At 48.5% G+C, this 15951-nt stretch overlaps 1 protein-coding gene across 11 annotated transcripts in view; it reads left to right on the top strand.

The window, feature by feature from the left end:
• The window catches only part of NTRK3 (neurotrophic receptor tyrosine kinase 3), a 210112-nt gene that overhangs the window by 46862 nt on the left and 147299 nt on the right, over positions 1–15951 (top strand). For all 11 annotated transcript variants that reach the window (XM_065688480.1, XM_065688477.1, XM_065688474.1 and 8 more), the window contains one exon: positions 9009–9077. In XM_065688480.1, coding sequence (XP_065544552.1) covers positions 9009–9077 — 69 coding nt within the window. The remainder of the gene's footprint in view (positions 1–9008; positions 9078–15951) is intronic.

The following is a 15951-nucleotide window of genomic DNA, read 5'->3' as shown; positions in this document are numbered from 1 at the left end:
ATCCCCATTCCAGCACACTGCCTCTGTGTGCTCCCCAGCTCTGGTCCCTTGTGGTGTCCATCTGCTTCTCCCATGCTGTGGGTACAGGTAGCTCTGCTCCCTGCTGAGGTGGGGCAAGTGCTGTGGGCTGATGGCAGGCTTTCTTTTCATTAGCTGGTGTAAACACAGCTCTTTGGCAGCAGCCTGCTTTTCTGAGCCCAGGAAGAGCATTTTTCCTTTTATCTATAATTTAATGAAGTGTCAAGCCACTGAAGTTTTAACGGTAATAAGCAGCAGAGGAAATTTATTTATTCACTGCAAAGGTGGGTTTCATTCCAGGGCTGTGGGGGTTTTTTATGCTTCTCTCACAAGAAACGTTGGCTGCTCACGCAACCTCCCTTCCAGCGTGTTCAAGCGATCTTCCCTGTGAAGCTCACCACTGCAGTTCCTGCCTGGCGCGATGGCTTTCCAGCCCCTCTCCCACACAGCACCTGTGGGCCAAGTGAACTGGGAAAGGAGAAGCAAGGAAAATATAGTGAGGTGGGAGTATTCATGTGCTTGGTGAGGTGTAATGGGAGAAAAGGGAGTCACGAGTTCCCCGTTTTTCACTTTCTCCTGTTGCTGTGCATCACTTACATCTGCTTCCCAGACCAGCCTCTGTGATGGATTTGACTGCTGAGGAAAACCAGGGAAGGGCTTTTTTGGGATTGCGTGTAGCACTTGCCTTCTGTCAGCCTATGAAGCTGCCAGCGGTGAGTGGGGGCAAAAAGTAGATCCATGTCATAGGGAAGGACCAGGACTCCTTCCTAAGGTGCAGGAAAGCAGAGAGAGGAGCTTGGGGATGGTCAAAGATGAGCAGGCACCATGATGTGGCTGTGGAGGGACAGGGACCAGTCTGGAGACGGCTGCAAAAGAGGATTAGAACAAAGAGTCATTGGGAAAGGAGGTTGAGATGGAGCAGAAGGGGAATGGGGCATAGAAAACCTGATGGAGAAATGGAACTGGAGAGGAGAGAGGGAAGTTAACTGGGATAGGGAAGAATCGTGTGTGGGGAAGCTCTGCAGGAGGAATCAAATATAAGGGGGAAATGGGTTTACTAGCAAATACTTGGGAACCATGCCTCTGAATTAACCAGAACCTCCCTCTCCTCCTTTGATGTGGCTTTGGAGGCAATATTAGAACCTCCTAATTATTTTTCTTGGATGAGTTTTGCTTTCCTGATGATATTAATTATTCTTAAAGGTCAACAGCACTCACTTGAATCCCCTTCTGTTCTATCATGTAATCAGTTAATTAATTGGAAACCATTTAGCAGTGTCTGCCGAGAGCTTAGCCTGCCTTATGCCCTGTTGTTTTGCTATTGCTGGGAGATATATATATATGTGTGTGTGTGTGTGTGTGTGTGTGTATTCATATTTGTACTCCTCCTTTCTTCAGAGGCTCTGCAGAGCACTTAGCACCATCCCAGCCATCGCAGCCTGTGGCACCCCTCAGGCAAATTCGGGCTCAGGCCTAGCTGTTACTTTTCTCTTCCCTAACCTCCAGCAAGAGCAGTGTGTTGAGATTATTTAGGGTTTACTAATTTCTGGGCATCTAAGTAAGGGAGTTTATTTCAGTTTAAATTTGATGCAGGAGCCCTCTAACAGCTGAGAGCACAGCCAAAGTTCAAGAGGCAGAAGAAGGACCAGACCCTATCCCAAACCATCTGTGCTCCATGTGTTGAGGTTGAGGCTCTGTTGTGGATCTTGTGCAGCTCTCCCAGTGCCTGCCTGTGCATTGTGGGGGGCCTCTTGAGTACCTGTCCTTGCTGCTTCAGGCTATTCAAAGAGGGGAGGTGGTGGGAAACACTCAGAGCTTGGGAGGGCATGTGTTTGGGGTCTGGTTTCAGCACGTACTTGGAGATGCTGGGTAATGTCTCTGACGTACAGCTCTCCTTCCCACAGAAGCACAGAGCTCTCACACAGCATGATTGGGTTTGCTCTGGGTCCATAGGAAACCTGTGAGTGGGAGGCATTCCCCTGTCATCCTCTGTTCCTAGCTTGAAGAAACATGCAATTTGAAGCAAACAGGCAGGATAAACGCAACCCCTCGCTGGAGCTGGCAGCTGGCAACCCTTGTTCTCAATCAGCACATATCCCCAGTGCTATTTCTGCGTGCTGAAGCAGGAGAAAAGCCGAGTGTACAGTTACATTTCAGGACTAATGGTTCTAAAATTACTACATTTTGGGAGAGAAGAGATGGGGTGGGGGCCGAGCAGCCCTGAGGACATCTCAGCTGCGGGAGGGCAGCGGTTGGAAAGGGATCTTGCCCATCGAAGGCTGATGTTTCTTTTCCTTGAGAAGAAGACTTCATGTTCCATGGATGTGGCTGGACTCTGCCCTGCGGGGAAGCTGGCAGGCAAAGGAAAAGCTACTGCAGGGTTGACCCAGCTTTTAACCTTTCCTTGAGTCCTCTGAGAGCCCAGATGTCTTTGGGAAGAGCAGTGGAAGCCGCACACAACAAGGGAGAGATGAGTGCAGTCCAGAGGGCCAGATCCCTGTGTCTGATCCACCTCAAAGCACAGGGGACAACATGACCCACACCTGGTGACTGCCTCCCATCTGCAGTGTGTGCTGAACCAAAACTGTGAGCAGCAATAAGCTCTGAGGCGTGATTTGTCTCCAAACAAAGCTTCGTGCAGCTGGGAGATGTTTCAGAAGAGATGACTTGGAGGGTGTGGAAGCGTCATGGGGTTGGAGATGGCCTTTAAAGTGTTTTGGGATGGGCTGGGATGAAGGCAGCAGCAGGACTGGCTGTCTGCATTGGCAAAGGCAGTGGGAGGAGAGGCGTGGGGTGGATGTGTCACTGGCACTAGCCGTGGGAGCCCTGTGATGGAGGCGTGGTGCCTTCCATCTTCCTGCTTGTTCTGCAACTTCTGTTTTGTAACGCTGTTGTTTAGAGGACAATGCAGGAGACCAGCCCCTTCCACCTCCTTCAGCCCTGTTTCAGTGACAGTCAGGATATTACACATTGAGGTTGTGCAGCTGGGAAGTGGAAGGGTTGGTATCACACCATCAGGGCTAGCTGGTCTAGGCCTTGTGGGTCACTGATGATGGTCTCTTGTTCTCTTGTGATGTGGGATGCTTTGAGTTTGGGAAGTTGTTGGAAATTCTTACTGTAGCATTAAAACAAGGAGAAAATTGAGGGTAATGAGATGGTAATGTGATGGGATACACTGTGTGACAGCACAAAGGGCAGTACCTGTGGGTTTGAGAAAACTATCCAAACTCACAAACAAAGATTGAACCTTGGAGGCTTTTTGATTCTGCTGTGTTTGGGATCAGTAAAGACAGGGGTGTTGCTAAGGGGTTGCTTGAAGAGCAGAACTGGACTGTAGGTAACGCCAGAACATGGCTAGAGAACCAGTAAGGTGATATAAACTATCTTACTCATCCATAGCACCAATACAAATGCTGAGTCCAGACAGGAAGCACAAATGGTAGAGCTGCTGGTGGCTGTGAAATCTCAGGCTGATCAATTTAACACCATACCCCATTCTATCGCTGCTTTCTGGGCACATGAGGCTTGTCTGTGCTTGGCATCATCCAGGGCTTTTGCAGGCTCCTTCTCAAGCGCGTTGTGCTGGGGCTTTGTGCTGAGCTATCAGAGGTTTCAATTGAGTCTAATATTTGCAGAGCCTGATTTGGGGAGGGGGGGCTGTAATGCCACAGCTTCTGGGACCTGCTGGGGTAATTTTAGCACATTCATTAAGGGAGGACAGTACGTTTTCCCCCTTAATGAGCAAAGCTGCTTACTAAACAGGAAAAAGCAGGGAGGGGGAAGGAGAGGGCAGGGCAGGCGATGGGGAGTGTAATATTGCTTTTAGAGGTCACTGGAGTTATCTGGCAGGGACGAGCAAGCCCCAGAGTGACTTTCCAGTGTATCTCTGGTTCAAACCCAGAGCTTTAGCAGCTTTGCTGCAGAAATAAAACCAGGATGGGGCTACCTCTACAGCAGCATGTGAAGCTGTTGACGTTTTCCTCTCCCGTGGCCATGAGCACCCAGCTAAGGTTACAGTGATCTGTGAGGTGATGGGAAGCACCCATTGCGCCCAGAGCACAGGGAATATCGATGGAGTCCCACATGATACTAGTGGCATATCCAGCACTGGGGACTTCAGTTGAGGTTATGCATCTCTCCTTTCTGCCAGGCAGTCTCTTGTGCTCCATCAGCCCCAGCTGCTCTGTGCAGTTAATCCCCCCCAGTCACAGTTTTCAGTGGCACCATGTTATTAAAACGTGTGAAAAACTTCTCCCATGCAGAGGTAGATGTGTCAGAGTGGAAACATCTCCTGGAGTGGAGGATGGAGATGGGTGGAGGAGGGAAAGGCACAGAGGAATCCTCCCCAACAGCAGCATTTCTGCCATTGCGTTGAGCTGAGCTGCGTAATATAGCTTACAGTTTAATTACAGGGGCTCCTTGTTGGTGTCATTAATGAGGCAACTGGCTTAATTTAGCAGAATAAAAATGGCTTTTGTAGTGGAAACACTTTTGGCTGCTGGGTAATTGAGGGAAAAGAAAATGTGCCGTCTTCTCTTGCACTGCAGTCCGCTTGTTCTGGGCTGCACTCAAACTCCTCTTTGTCTCCCACACCTACCCATCCCTTTTTAAACACAGGAGCTTGTTCAGCAGATGAGCCTCCATAGCCACATCTATCACTCATGGACTGGGACAAAATGGCAATGGTCACTTCACCAGCAAGGTCTCCCCAGTGCCCGCAGGAGCAGGGGGAGAGTGTGCAGGACACAGCGTGTCCCCCCCTGAAATGGAGGAGGATGGGTGGAGGGAAGGAGGAAGAACTGAGACTTTGCTGTCAGTGATAATGTCCTGACTCTGAGACATGTGTGGGGTTGCTGGTGGACAAGGCTGGTGGGGATATGTTGTGATGCCAGGTTGGATGAAGCCTTGGGTGGGATGGTTTAGTGTGAGGTGTCCCTGTCCATGGCAGGGGGGTTGGAACTAGATGATCTTGAGGTCCTTTCCAACCCTAACTATTCTATGATTCTATGATTCTATGATGAGGAGCATGGCTGCTGCTGCAGGCGGAGACTGGAGTGGTGTTGAGTCTGAGTCATGAGGGGGTTGAGAGTCAGCTGCCCTAGACCTGGTCCAGATGAGCTTCATCCAACACCCTCTCCCTAACCAACTCCTTTGAAACCTGTTCCAGAATGGCTTTTCCCACGTGGGTCCCTGACAACTATTTCTAAAGACTGTCTCCATACAAAATAGCACCTTGTGAGTGATGGACAAAATGTCCCAGGACAAGAAGCAATATGGATATGTTCAAGGAGCACTGATGGCAGGTCTGTCCTGAGAGAGACAGGCTCCTGTTTGTTTGCTGCTAAGAAATACACAGGGAAGGCATTTTGCTTCCCTCCCCCTGTGTTTCTTCCATGTGTGATGTGCTATATTTATTACAGGTGGAGCTGATGCATAGGCTGCTGTAAAGGTTCTCTGGTATGCTCCACTACAGGGCTGCTTCCACTTTCCTATAACTCTGCCAGGTTTCCCTTGCTCAGGCTGAAGCTTTCTGTGTTGGGTGTCTGCTCCTGGCTGAATTGTTTTTCTTTTTATTATTTCTTATTTCTTTCTAGTTTCAAATAAAAACCTGCTCAAATGTTTGAGGTGGTGCAGAGCGGGGGGCACCGATCTCTTGTGTTCAAGCTAGAAAATACTGGTGATGCTCCTGTCATAGAGCCACCTGCACCCTCCTTTTGTGGAGGGTAAGAAACTGTCAAAGGACAGATTTGCTTGGAAGACTTGATTTTTGCTCTGGGATGTCTCCTTGTGTAGGCAGAGTGGCTCTGGATCCAGTTGGAGGGAAGAAGTTTGGCAGAGGACGTTTGGAAGTGAATAAGGTTGATGAGGAGCCGCAGCTCTTGTTGCGAAGCTGGGGATGGGATGTAAAAGTGGGGAAGATCATAGGAAATTTTGGCATGGAGAAGGAAACTGGGGCTGAGAAGTATTTGGGAGTGGCTGGAGAGCAATGGGTAGTGTGGTTCAGTCTGCTGGGGAGAAGTGGATGGGTGGGGAGGAATTAAAGGAGTCAGACACTGCAGGGGGCAGAGATTTGGAAGTGACAACAGGTTTTCAGCCTTCGAAATAGTGATGGGGTGGCAGAACAGGCAGTTGGAGCTGGGAGGGGTTTGTTTTTCCCCAGTTCCCCCCGTTCATGCTCTGCAATGGGAAATTCAGTGCATGGAGCAGAGGTTTGAGCACACGGGGAAGCTCACAAGCGCCATCAGGAGTTACAAAGCGCTCGAGCCCAGAGCTTCACCCATGGAGCTATAATTTAATCTCCTCGTGTGCATGTACTGTGATACCGTCTCTAATTACACAATCACACGCTATCTTCCCCAGGAAACCTGCCCCATCTAGTGTGTAGGATGGATCTGTTCTGGAGAGAAATCAGTGCTCTGCCCTGAGGTTTCTCCATAGCAGCTCTTTATCTTTTGTGACAGAAAAGATAGCCTTTGCACATGGAAGCCCAGTGCTGGCACCTCTGACCTTTGGGGTTTCTGTGACTGAAATGGTGTATTTTCAATGTGTGTTTTCATACACAGTCTCTTTCTGTCTCTGTGCTGAGATCAGGGACCTTTGCAATGGTCTGTTGCAAGGACCTTTTGCATTTTAAAGCATTCAAGGTGTCTGTTTCTAATGACAAACATGTTCTTCCCAGTGTGTATGTTCTGGCTGATCAGAAATAGAGCTATTGGTAAGTGTCCCCTGAGCAGAAGTTGATGGTCAGGTCAGATCGGATGCTGGCTTTGCTCTTTGAGAGCAGAGTCTCATGCCAGTTGTGTGCAAGGGAAGACCCATCTCCTCTTGCCTAGTATTTGCTGTGGTTTGTTGTCTGAGGGAGGGAGGAGGTGGTAGGAGTTAGTTTCCAGGGATTTCAGAAGCTGAGCACATCTGCCTGGCAAAGCTCCTTGCATTAGTGAGGCAGTTTCTTTCCTCCACCTCTCTGTGTCCTAAATTGTAATAACACGATCATGCTATTTTTGATTCCCTTATTTGTGTGGAAAGCCTGTTGTTTTTTTTTTCTCTTCTCTTTCAGAATCCAATTTTCTCTTGACATTTCTGCCTAATGTAGCAAAACATGACCTTTGAGAAAGGACATTCCAGCAAGATTCACTCCCTCCTCTGCATCTCTGCCTCTCTCCCACATCTTGCTGTCTCTCATGCATCCCCCTTTACGCTTCCTTCTTCTCTCTGGGTTGGGGGAGGGAATTTACTGCCTTGGTTTTCAGAGCTGCTCCTTCCCCTCCTACTTTTCATCTGTCTTTTTGCAGAGTTTCCAGGTGCTCAGTGCTCTGGGGTGGATGAAGGGAGTTTTGCAGTATTCCCCCCCCATACACACTCAATTTCACCTCCTATTTTTACCACCTTTCTAAACTTTATTGGAGGTTGGAAGCAGTTTGTCTACAGCCATAGGAATGGTGGGATCTCAGTCATGTGAAATGAGGTACCTGTGGTTTGCCATGGTTTCCACAGCAGGGTAGTCTGGTGTGAAGCAGAGCCAGAATTTAATGATGCAGCACTGTGTCATCATGGTGTTTGGGCTCATTCTTCTGCCAGGCTTGTGGAGAGCCTTTGGGATGATGGTTTGCTGTGTGAAAGCAGACCTAATTGCAGACTTTTGGGCTTTGCAGCATCACTTGGTGGCCGGTAGGACAGGACCAGAGTGGCTTTTCCCATGTGGGTGCCTGGGCTCTTGCATTTGCCCAATGCATGTCTGCCCTTGCTGCAGCCTGGCCTATAGCAACGAATGAATCTCTTAGCACAAATCCTTGTGCATTAGACCTGCATCAGCAGGAGCTGTTCCAGGATTTGTTTTCTTGGTTTTAGCATGTTTCTGCAAATCAAACAGGGATTGTGTGCTGAGCCTGGCATGGCCGGACTGCCACTGTCACCTCTGTGCCACCTTGTTCCGTACCTCCTCTCTGGCCAACTGAGAGTGTAATGAACCTGCAGGTAGTCCATGCCTCTGCTCCTTCTTCTCTTTTTCCATCTGCAGTCCCTCATCAAGCCGTTCTGGCTGCCTGCAGCCCACCCAGGCAGCTTGTGATGGGAAAGAGATGGCAGGGACATGGATGGATCCAGCAAACGATGGGAGGTAGCACCTCCTGTTTCTTCTGGAGGCCAGCATGGATATGGGAGGACTTAGGTTTCTTAGGACCACCCATCCCTCTGCTCACCCCATGGGCTGGTCCCTTGGTTGGTGGCTCTCAGGCTGGCCAGGAGTCCCCAGGAGAGCTGCCAACTACAGAAAGTGTTTCATTACCTTCTTACACCATTAGAAATGCAGGGCTTTTCTCTGCACTCACTGTGCCCCAAACATTCCTTCCTCTAGCTTAGTACTTCAGTTGCTTTTACTCTCTTGCATCCTCTGTGGCTTTCAGCGGAAGAGGTGATGTGTGCTGGGTTGCAGAGCTCTCCCAGGTAGATGAGATTGATGTTTTTGCAAGTTTGGGCAGATGGAGAGAGGGATGGGGAGCTGTTAGCTGCTGTAGCAGCAGTACCCCTGGGTGCAAGCAGCACACAACCATGTACCGGGATGCTTTGAGAACACGGCTACTGCAGATCATACGGTAACACCTTGGGTAATCATTGTGCTGTCATTTGAACCTGGCTGTTACTATTTTTAACATGAGGTTTGTTCATAATTTTTTTGTTCAGTTGAGATTAGACTTGTTCTTTCTGCTTATGATTGGTCGAGCTCCAGATTCACGGGCAAGAATCAGGTATCTCTTAGTCTGTTTGGGTTGGTTTTTAACATTGCTGCCATTTCCCCCTTGGAAAAATAAATAAAATAAGAAACTTCCATTTAGGTTCATCCTCATTAAAATCTCTCATTATGAAAGCTAAACTCGGGTCCTAAGCTGCTTGACAAGCTCCTCGTTGAGGAGGACGATGAGCTCCGTGGAGGCGGTAGGGCCACGTGCAGGAGGAATTACTTACCATGACTTTGTTTTCCTGTTCATTTTCAGAGACCTCTCTGGGAACCGGCTCACCACTCTGTCATGGCAACTCTTCCAGACCCTGCGACTCTTTGAACTGTAAGTCCCACCCTGGAATCATCTCCTGGGAGAAGAGGGGAGGCTGAGAGGAGGAACGGTTTCCAAATAGAGCTATTCTGAAGCCTGTGAATAATTACCTAGAACTCCAGTGGGCAGCACCATCCTTGGGAGGGTTATCTGGCTACAGGAGCACCAGAGCAGAACTGCTTCTCTTTCAACTTCACAGCAGCTGGCTAATTAACGTCGGGATGATGAACAAGTCATGCTTGGGGTAGTAAATGGTTGACTAACTCTGGGAACACGCTGGAAATACTTACTAGGCCAGATTTTGAGTGAATCTCCTCAAACACTTGATCCTGTTGCTAGGCTAACCGGTTTCCTCCTGCTGATGGATGTGCTTTATCTGACACCCCTGTTTTTTAGGCAAATGTCTCCCTTGCAACTGAAGCTCCTGTGTGGGAGATGAGATAGTATCTCTCCTGGGGTGCTGGTGGCCTTCAGCCGGCTGAATTATTGATAGAGCATTCAGCGCTGTGCTTGAAGAATAAGTGGACATGAAATCAATGGAGCGTTGCCCTGATGACCTATTTTGTTGAATTTTAGAAATAGTTGTTTGTTAGGTATAAAAAAATATATATATGTAGGATTTGTCCCAGAGGATCCTGGGAAGCTCCATTCATCCTCACTGATGATCAATAGAGCTGTAAGCTAGAAGTGACTTATGAAAGAATAAAGACAGTCTTTCAAGTGGGAGTAAGTGTGTTATCACCGGTGTTACTGCAGTGTATTTTATTTCTGTCAAATTGCTAAATGAAAAATACTAATGGTGATATTAGAAAATAGAGAAACGCCCTTCTGATGGGGGGATCTGGCTTGCAGAGCTGAAATGCTGAATTTGGAATTTATCGCCTTACTCATTACAGTTCTAAATATTTTTTCTAGCCTGGCTCAGGTTTCAAGTTTAATAGCATGAGTCATTTGTATTCTTAGACCTTTACTTATTGTCATTGCACTGTCTGGCAAAACTCAGATTGATGGCTGTTACCCAAGAGACACCCAAGAGTGGAAGAGCAAATGGGGCTGCAGTCCTGAGCTAGAGGCACTGGCAGGGCCTGGGGTAATGGTGAGCCTGGAGATTAATGGCAATACTTCCAACAGGGCTTGTTTTTATGTGGTTTTGTTTCATTTGGTCATATTTTGTTTCTTCAGGCATGTCCCAGGTCTGCCAGCCCAAGTCAGGCTCAAAAGACCAGTACCGAGCATAAAAGGAGTTGAGATGCTGCTGTTTGGGCAGTAAAGTGTGCTAGTCCCCAGCTGATGAAGTATAGATCTGTGTTGTCCTGCTATGGTCATCCTGACAGGGAAGCTGCTCTACTTGGAGCGGCTTTGGTTGGTGTCAGCAGAGTCACTTGGGGCCAGTGCTCTGCAGCCTGGCGAATGGGAAGGAACTGTGCTCAAGAGCTGTTTTCTCAGAGCTAACAAGCTCTGACTGATGAAAGCGATAATGCAGATAGAAACATGGGAGATCACACGGCTGGTTGGTAGAAAGAGGTGATGGGGTGGGAAAGCACCGTTGATGTGATTTGTGGTGTCCATGGTGTCCAGCGGGGAGGTTTGGCATCGCACATGGCTAGAGCCTCGGCCCAACCTCTCCAGCTGCCAGGCTGTGAAAGGGACCTTGGCAAACCACCCCCTGGTACCAGCTCCAGTGACCAACTTAGACTTACAAATGTGAGTGCCTGCAGGGGCTGGCTTGCTGTTGGCTGGGCAGGAGTAAGAGCGTGGTCAGTGGTGCTCCTTGTCGCTAAAGACCCTCCATACATGTGAGTGCAAGGGGGATGATCAGTACCAGAATAAGATGATGGTGCTGTTCCCTAAAGTGTGCTGAGAGAGGGATACTTTAGCTGATGGACAATGGTACATAGATGTTAATGGGGCAGGGGTATGTGCCTGCTGTGTCCTCCCTGGGGATGTGAAATTGTTGTGCTGTACTTTGGATTTATTTGGGATAAGACAGCGTGGATGTGTAGCTTAAGCTCTGAGTAATCATTCACGTAAAGAGGCTGGGAATCAAGCTAAAGGCATATGTTATCTACCGTGGGCTAGAAGGAGGGGACCTGCTGATGAGGAAAATTGAATACATAAGATGGGCAGAAATTAGTCGTAGATATGCAAAAGTGGGAAATACTGTATTTATTTTTTTAGAAATGCAGAGGATGGGTGAGTAAAAGACAGTTTTTTTGGCACACTTTGCTCCAAGGAGGCTTCCAGAACCTGGGAGGGAGACAGAATACATGGCCCACATAAAGTGAGTGTGAAGCACTGGTGAAAGCTAGAAAGGGAGTTGCAGACTGACATCAGCCAAGGACTTGAATTCGAGCCAATACACTCTGAAAAGGAAGAAGGTGGTGAGCAGTAGAGACTGATGCAGAGGCAGCAAGCCACAGAGAGGCAGGCTGAGCAGCAGCACTTGTGCACGGCTGTGCAGAGGAAAGAAGAGCCCAGAGACACATAGATGCTGGAAAGAGTCTGCTCTTCTTGAGAGGGTTAGGTCTACAGGGAGGGTTGGTGGGACAAGTGGATGCAGGTCTGCAGTGGTTCACCAGAGGCACTTTACATTAAGTACCAGCGCTTCCGGGTAACTGTGGATCCAGAGTAGGGATAGTCCTGAAGGAAAACTGACTTGCAGTGAGGCAGCTTGGAGCAGCAGGGAACACAGGAAGGGAAGCGATGGGAGGATCATCCTCCAGGAGAGTGCTGGGAGAAGATTAACTACAAATGATGCAATGTGGAGACTGCCAGGGAGCACAGGACCTGACAAAGCCTCTCACGGTGAACATGGATGAGGAAAGAGCAGAAGACTAATGGGAAGATCATGCCACGCTATGAGAGCAGGCAGGTGGATGGGAATTTGGGACTTGAAACAGCTGCCTGGCTGCATTCGAGGCATATCAAGCTCAGGAAAATGGTATTGCTTTAAAGCACAGTTTCTTTTATTGTTCAACAGAGCTGAGATTTTTCCCCCTGCTGACTCAGTGAAGAAAGGATGGCAAAACTGAGGCACACTTCCAAAGAATATTATCTCTTTTTCCTCCTGGCCAGAAGCAAGGCTTGGAATGGTTTCCAGTGACTCCAGCCCTAATTCCCACAGCACGGGCTGACCTTGACCGCAGGGGTTCGGGCTAATGTGTGCACAACCCTCTGAAGTCTGAAGTTGAGTGTGCACAGGGAAGCATCTGACACATGCAACAGCTCATAAACATTGACTTAGAGCCTTTCTTATCCAGAAGTCACAGCTGGTTTCCTCTGTCATGTCCTTGGCTTCCTTTGTCATGTCCTCAGAGAGCTTAAGGCTGACATTTCAAGAAATTCCATCCCGGAAAGACCTAAAACTCTGGATCCAATTACATCTTTGGTTGTATAAGACCTTGTAGTCCTGAACATCTCACTGCTTTGCCTGGCCCATGAGCATTTCTAATACCAGCAGTCTCTGCTAGCTTGCTCTGCAGTATGTTTCTGTGATGCTACAACAAGAGGCTTTAGTAGGGATGGGGCACAGCAGTGTCTTTGTTAATGTTCTGAGTCCAACTTATCATCTGTGCCTTTAGCTTCTAAACTTGTTGCTGCCAACAGTCACACTAATAGAGTTGTAGGTAGACAGTGGGTACTTGCCTGCTCTCTGCATTAGCTAATCCAGCCACCGTGCGTCACTCCCTGTCTGAGTTCTTCCTTTTCTATCCCATTCCCTTTTGGCAGGGGTTTGGAAATAACAGTTCTGGCTGGACTGCCAAGAGAAGTCCTGGTTTTGGGAAATAAATAGAAATGGAAAACAAAAATAGATTTTGTTCTCTCTCTGCCGGGCGCTCTTTGGTTCTCAAGCTTAGGGAAGCGATCTCAGTCCCAAGGTAGGAGAGTGTTATAATTGCAAGTGTATGAAACCTTGGCAGCAATTTTATGTGAATCGAAACAGACAGGAAAAGTGTGGCAAGGATCTCCACTGCCCTCTGAGAGGTTTTAGCTGCAGACAGCTTTGCTTTAGCTGCTGAGTGGGGAGGTGTGGAACAGGGCATGTGAATCATTTAGCTGCCTAGCCTGAAGAAAACCTGCTCTATGTGTGTGTGAAGTTCAATCTGTCCCGGTACACACTGGGATGCTGATGGCATCCCTTCCCGTGCTGGTCCAGCCTAGTGTAGGCTGCCCAGGCAGTTTTGGGAGGTGGTAGGTACAGCTTTCTCTGGGGAGCAAAGCTGGACTCAGCGGCACCACTGTCTCTGAAATGCTGACTTGGTTGCCCACATGCCTTTCAGATTTCTGCTCTGTCATTATCCCCTCAACTGACAGGGTAGGACATTGTTGTCACAGTTTTGCTCTGTCCCAAACACAAGCCCTGCAGTGTGCCTGCTTCCCTGCTGCCTTTACTGGGGGCTGGTGCATGGCTCTGGCCCATGTGCAGGTCTGGTCCTTTTTTGGGCCAGCTCCTTGATGCAGAACCAGCTTTGCTTGTGCGGAGGGACCCCAGCTCACTCCTAGCTGTGATACTTGCTATTTCTCACAGTAATTTTCAGTTTTAATGGGGCCTCCAGAAGGTGTGGGAGTGTGCACAGCTCCTGAGCGCCTGTAACCAAACGATGCTTTGGCAGCGTTTCCAGGCTAAGGCTACGTGCAAAAATGCCCTTTGGGTTTACTTGTCCTCTCTGGGAGTTAGCTGTGCCGGATACAGCTCATGAGAAGGAGCCCATTGCCTTAATTATCACTGTGGTGCTCCTGCACTCATTAAGCACACAACAGCAATGAAGACCTTTGTCCTTCACACTGTGATGGGAGACATCTCCACAGCACATGGTGATGTCTTCTGGCCTGATGGTGGGTTTTGGTCAAAGGGGGCCTCGTGATGCCTAAGGCACTGCTTCTTGCAGAGAAGGGAAGGTGCATTTATCTTGGCAAGCAGAGGGTTGTTAGTAGTGGAGATGTACAGAAGTTGTGGGAGGAAGAGTTGGAAGGAGCTGCAGCTCCTAATGATCCCTGCAAGGGATGAGGAGAGAATCGTAAATAGCTTGGGTTGGAAGTGACCTTCAAATGTCATCTAGGCCAATCCCCTGTAATGAGCAGGGACATCTTCAGCTGGATCAGGTTGAAATGGAGGTCTAGGTTTTTGGACAACATGAACTTGGAAATCCCTATGCACTTCTCTGGAGAGTTGGCTGGCATGGCAGGCAGGCTCCAGGCAACAAGAGATGACATCTCCCATATGTCAAGAGTGCTTTTGCAATGCATGTTAGTGAAAATGGGTCCACACATCTGTGCCCTTTCTACCCATGGTGCCATGCCAGCTGCTGGTGGCACATCCAGCTGGTGATGGGAGTTAATTTGTGCAAAAGCCCCTGTGGGGGTCTCGATTAGAGCGAGTTACATCACTGATGCTGGAGCAGGTCATGGGTAGGTTCTGTCTTGAAGCCCATTGCTCCTGTATTATTCATGGACCTTCATGAATTAGCAATAGGCTGGGAAGGCTGCTGTCTATTACTTACAGAGTTGCCTTTAACTGCTAAGACAGCAGATCTCTCCTGCAGCCTCATTTTGTGAGGATATTTGCAGAAGAACAGAATTTCTCCCCTGTTGCCTGTGAGCTCCCCCAGCTCCCTGTTGGGTCCCAGGGTACAGCTCCTGTTACCTGATCTGCTGTTAGCTGCATCCATGGCTCTCAGCAAGTGCCATCCCAGGTCCTGCTTGTAGCACTGACCATGGGAGAATCCCAGTGAGAAGATGGGATTCATGGCCATGCTGAGGATGCAAAGCCTGTGTGAAACACTGTCAGTACCTGTCATAGCATGCGGCTAATGCCTTGTCATTTGAATCCCACCAAATCACTGCGCTAATCTGCTCTGGTCTGTTAAATTTAGTGCTTTGGCCTTTGAGTTGCTTGTCTGAGCTTTGTATCTGCATTGAAAAGGTTTACGTGCTTTTGACAGGAAAGGAATGAACTAATGAAAAGCCGCAGAGTGAAGATTAACTGAGTGTTTGTTCTTGGGGAAAAAAAAAAACAAACCAAAGTCAGATGGCATCTTGTTCTATGAGAAGATTTAAAGTGGCATCATTAAGGTTCAGGTTGAACACCCGTGGGTGCTACCAGAAGATCCTTTCTCCTCTTCCTCCTTTTGCAGTACTGTATTGACGTAACGGGAGCTGCACATGTTTGGAAGGTTGTTTCCAAATCCTGCTAGTTGGTGGAATTAATTTTGTAAAAGCAAGCATGAATTTTGCAGTAACACATGGAACAGACCAGAAAAACAACTTCCTCCTGTAGGACAGGGGCATCTAGATCCTGCTTGAAGCAATGGTTTGGCCTTCGGAGATGCCTGTCTGCTTGGGGTGACTTTTGCAGTGCTGGCTCCTGTGCTCCCTATTTTCTTTTGCCCCACAGTTATGTGGGGAAGATACTTTGGTCAGGCTGTATCTCCTGTTTTGCTCAAGTTTGCAACCCTTGTTGGTAACTCAGTCTATCCTGGCTGAGCACTGGGCTCTCCTCCCTGCTGTGACTTGCCCTCCTTGCATCTCCACAGAGAGCCGCAGGGCTTTAAAAATGTAAATGAAATGGTTAATAGGTTGGAAAATCAATTATAATAAACATTCCCGGTATATAAACTATGTGTAAGTGTGGTTTAAATGAAGTACATTAAAGGCAGTGCTTTTCTTCATTTCTCCTGGCCAGGTCAGCAGGGTCTCAGTGCAGTGCTGTTTGATTTGATTAAAATGCATGATACCCTGCGCATTAGCTCTTGTCCTGGGTCACCAGGAGGCTGTGTTCGTACAAGGTGCTCAGGAGGATTGCTCCCAGCTTCACTCAGTGCTTGTGGGGACTGGAGGTCTGTTTTGCCCCCCAGGGTTTTTGGACCCCACTGAAGTGGGATTTGAA

This window comes from Lathamus discolor, chromosome 8 (genome assembly GCF_037157495.1).
Source record: "Lathamus discolor isolate bLatDis1 chromosome 8, bLatDis1.hap1, whole genome shotgun sequence".
Classification (NCBI taxonomy): Eukaryota; Metazoa; Chordata; class Aves; order Psittaciformes; family Psittacidae; genus Lathamus; species Lathamus discolor.
This window is presented reverse-complemented; position numbering and strand designations above follow the sequence as displayed.